Below are 2,960 nucleotides of genomic sequence, written 5' to 3'. Positions count from 1 at the left end.
CCCTTCCTTTCTTTCACCATAACCTTTTCTTGCTCATCCCTTTCCCTTTCTTTCTGAAGTAGTTAATGTTTGACGTGCAAAATAGGCATTTTTTTTAATGCATCTCTCTTAACTGTTTCCCCTTTCAATTCACCGTGCTGTGAACTTTAAGTCGAAGCCGTCATCATTTTCTGTTTAGCTACATGTTGATAGTCCTTCAGTGTAGTTAGCAACTTGCATTCCTTTTTAATGATAAATAAACTCAAATTGGAGTGGTAAGGCAGTTATATTTGTACATTTGACTTATAGGACGGTAAGTGCATTAAAAAGGTTTCTTTTAATGGCATTGGGAAATGACCTTCACAAAGATATCCCATAATTCTACTTCTGTTCATGCAGCTAATGGTGAAGGGTACAAAATATATAATGGTGCTTAATTCTGGATGTGAAAGGGAAAAAAAAAAATTCTCAAAAAAAAGAGGAGGGGGGGGGGGGGGGGAATTAATAGCTGGAGGGTAAACATCAATATTGATAAACACACCATTACATTGACTATGAGGAAAAAACTTATCTACATCAGTTTGTCTCTGGAACAATTTCACTGAGATCTATGTCTACTAAGCTCTCCTTTCCAAACAGTGTAAATCCAACAGTTGCCTGCAAGAAACATATTCTAAAGTTTATCTCTAGCTGTTTGAGTAGTATAAATGCACAAAACACACCAGTGTAATCAAAGGACATTTTTTTTATCACTTGAACCAACAAGTTGAATTTTGAGATCTCTTTTGAAATACTATCCAGGCACAATTTATCAAATTATCCTCTGTAAATCAAATAATTTATGTGAAAGAAACAGCTCACCTTTCTAGTTTTGCGATTCACTTTCTTAAGGGTCCCTAAAAATTCAGCAAAAGTCCCAGATACAACTCGAACAGTTGAACCGGGGGCTGGGAGCTTATTTCCTTTTGCAGAAGCTTTCCCAGATTGACTTTTTGGCTTGGAATCCCTAAAAGATTCTGTAACAACAGTGGTAACTGTATTTGATTCTACATTGAGATTCTCGGATTTGATGGTTCCTTCTCTTTGCTGCTCTTCCACAAAAGCTTGATCAGCTTGTTCCTGTGCTTCTTTTGCCTCCTTAAAAATGGCTTCCATATCATCAACGGACACTGGTCTAGGTTTGTTTATCTGTTTTATTCTGCAAACATTAACAAAACAGTTCCTGTTAGAATGGCTAAAAGGATGATTGGCGGTGGTATAAGCTAAAAAAAAAAGGAAAAAATCAATATCAACAAACACAAGGCAGTATAAGAAACCATAATGCCGGCAAACAGAGAACATAATGCAGGATTTTACACTTGTATGCATATTAACCAGAACACACTGCAGGGAACTTAATCCGACCATAACAAGTTTTATTGCAGCAATTGTACAGTTGAAATGCCTTTCTAAAATTCCTTTAGTGGTCATCCATACTTCTTACAAGTCCAATATGGCCAGGCATAAAATTCTACAAATGATTCCAGTAAAATAAACTAAGTAGACCAAGAAAAAATACATATATATAGATACTCACCTATTTCCAACTTTCGAACCAACAAAACCTCCAACTCCATCACACTCTCTTATGAAGTCGTGCCTCTCTTTGTTCAACACACATCTTAAGAAAACACACCCAGGAAAAATGGGCTTCGGTTTATCTGAGTAGGAACCATTTTTTAGTTTCTTTTTGACCTGAACAGATGGAGCATACATCTGCAAACCCAACAATTAAAGGAATTAAGTAGACTTAACCCCTGAAAAAAAAGGGGATGAAGAAAAATTATTTCATTTTTCTTGACCGCTAATTATTTAGCATAGAACATCAGCTCTTCTAAGTTCTAACTTTCACAAAAGCATATCCAAGGTAATGGAAAAGGTACAAAGCATCCGAAACAAATTCCAAATAAGTTCAGACTTGAGTTCTCCACATTAAATTGAAATTCTACATGACAACACAGCTCTACCCATAATAGTTCATCCATACATTTTATAGCATGCCAACAGGTTTAACGAATACCGCCAATAATAATTGAATTCCGAAACCAAATGTATTGGAGGATTAATATTGAGTCCATAGGGACTCCAACAACTACTCTCAACATTATTAAAAACGCCGGCGCCCTTCATTAGTTCTAAAAATATATGTGAATGCCCAAAACTAGCTAACAAGTTTTTAAAAAATAAACAAATAAAAAGGCATTTTTAACTGCTGTAAATTCATTTTTAAAAAAAAGGTTACCTTAAAGTCAATATCGGGGAAATTCCTAGCCAGTGATCGCGCAAGACGTTCGGCAGTCTCTTCATACCGAATCCGGGTAACCCGAACGATCCACCATCGGGGACCCAAGTCAGCCAAGGTATCAAGATTCATCTCTTCAGTCTTAGAAGTGTATCTCTTTTTGGGCTTCTTTATAAGCCTCTCTTCAACTTCTTCTCTCCAGCTGTAACCAGCTTTCTGCTCTCTCCGCTCGTTTCTTAGCTGCCTTCTTTCTCTGGCCGACAGCTGCTGCTGTTGCTGGGAATCTACGGTGGCGGTAATGGGTTGTATTGGGCCGTGTTTGGTTCTCGAGATATGAATGGAAACTGAAGGAATAGAGAGGGGAGAAAGAAAATGTGTGCAGTGGCAAGGACTCCTCCATTGAAGAAGCCCCTGCTTCATTTTCGTTCCAATGGTTTTAGTTTTTCCGAGAGTTACAAGTTGGTGCCATCGATGAAGAGGACACGTCGTAACGTTGGTGCGGCGTACGTTTTTGGTTTTTGGATAATTACAACAATGCCAAGAGCCCATATCTGTTGGGCCCGCTCAAGTTAGGCCCGGCCCGTTTTGTTACTGATGCGAGAACCTTCTTTGGATTATTTTCTTTACAGATATGGTGTTGTACTGTTGTTTCCTTTTTTTTTTTCCCTTGAAATCTGTATACATTTTCATTTAGCTTAAT

At 37.7% G+C, this 2,960-nt stretch overlaps 1 protein-coding gene across 1 annotated transcript; it reads right to left on the bottom strand.

The window, feature by feature from the left end:
- Nucleotides 1-507: 507 nt before the first annotated feature.
- Nucleotides 508-2,747, bottom strand: LOC102628920 (uncharacterized). The gene is made up of 4 exons (XM_006480871.3): nucleotides 2,261-2,747; nucleotides 1,556-1,734; nucleotides 841-1,177; nucleotides 508-636 (listed from the first exon to the last, which is right to left on the bottom strand). The coding sequence occupies exons 1-4, from the start codon at nucleotides 2,678-2,680 to the stop codon at nucleotides 556-558; spliced, it is 1,017 nt and encodes a 338-aa protein (XP_006480934.1). The 5' UTR covers nucleotides 2,681-2,747; the 3' UTR covers nucleotides 508-555.
- Nucleotides 2,748-2,960: the final 213 nt, after the last annotated feature.

Source organism: Citrus sinensis, chromosome 6, assembly GCF_022201045.2.
Source record: "Citrus sinensis cultivar Valencia sweet orange chromosome 6, DVS_A1.0, whole genome shotgun sequence".
Lineage (NCBI taxonomy): Eukaryota > Viridiplantae > Streptophyta > Magnoliopsida > Sapindales > Rutaceae > Citrus > Citrus sinensis.
The sequence above is the reverse complement of the archived record's forward strand: the minus strand, read 5'-3'. Positions and strand labels throughout refer to the sequence as shown.

Bases quoted from the DNA above. Each gene is read 5' to 3' on its own strand.
- LOC102628920 (XM_006480871.3), bottom strand. From the start codon at position 2,680: ATGAAGCAGGGGCTTCTTCAATGGAGGAGTCCTTGCCACTGCACACAT. The intron at 1,735-2,260 runs GTAACCTTTTTT...TTGGGTTTGCAG, and splicing joins TCCCCGATATTGACTTTAAG to ATGTATGCTCCATCTGTTCA. The intron at 1,178-1,555 runs GTGAGTATCTAT...TAATGTTTGCAG, and splicing joins GGTTCGAAAGTTGGAAATAG to AATAAAACAGATAAACAAAC.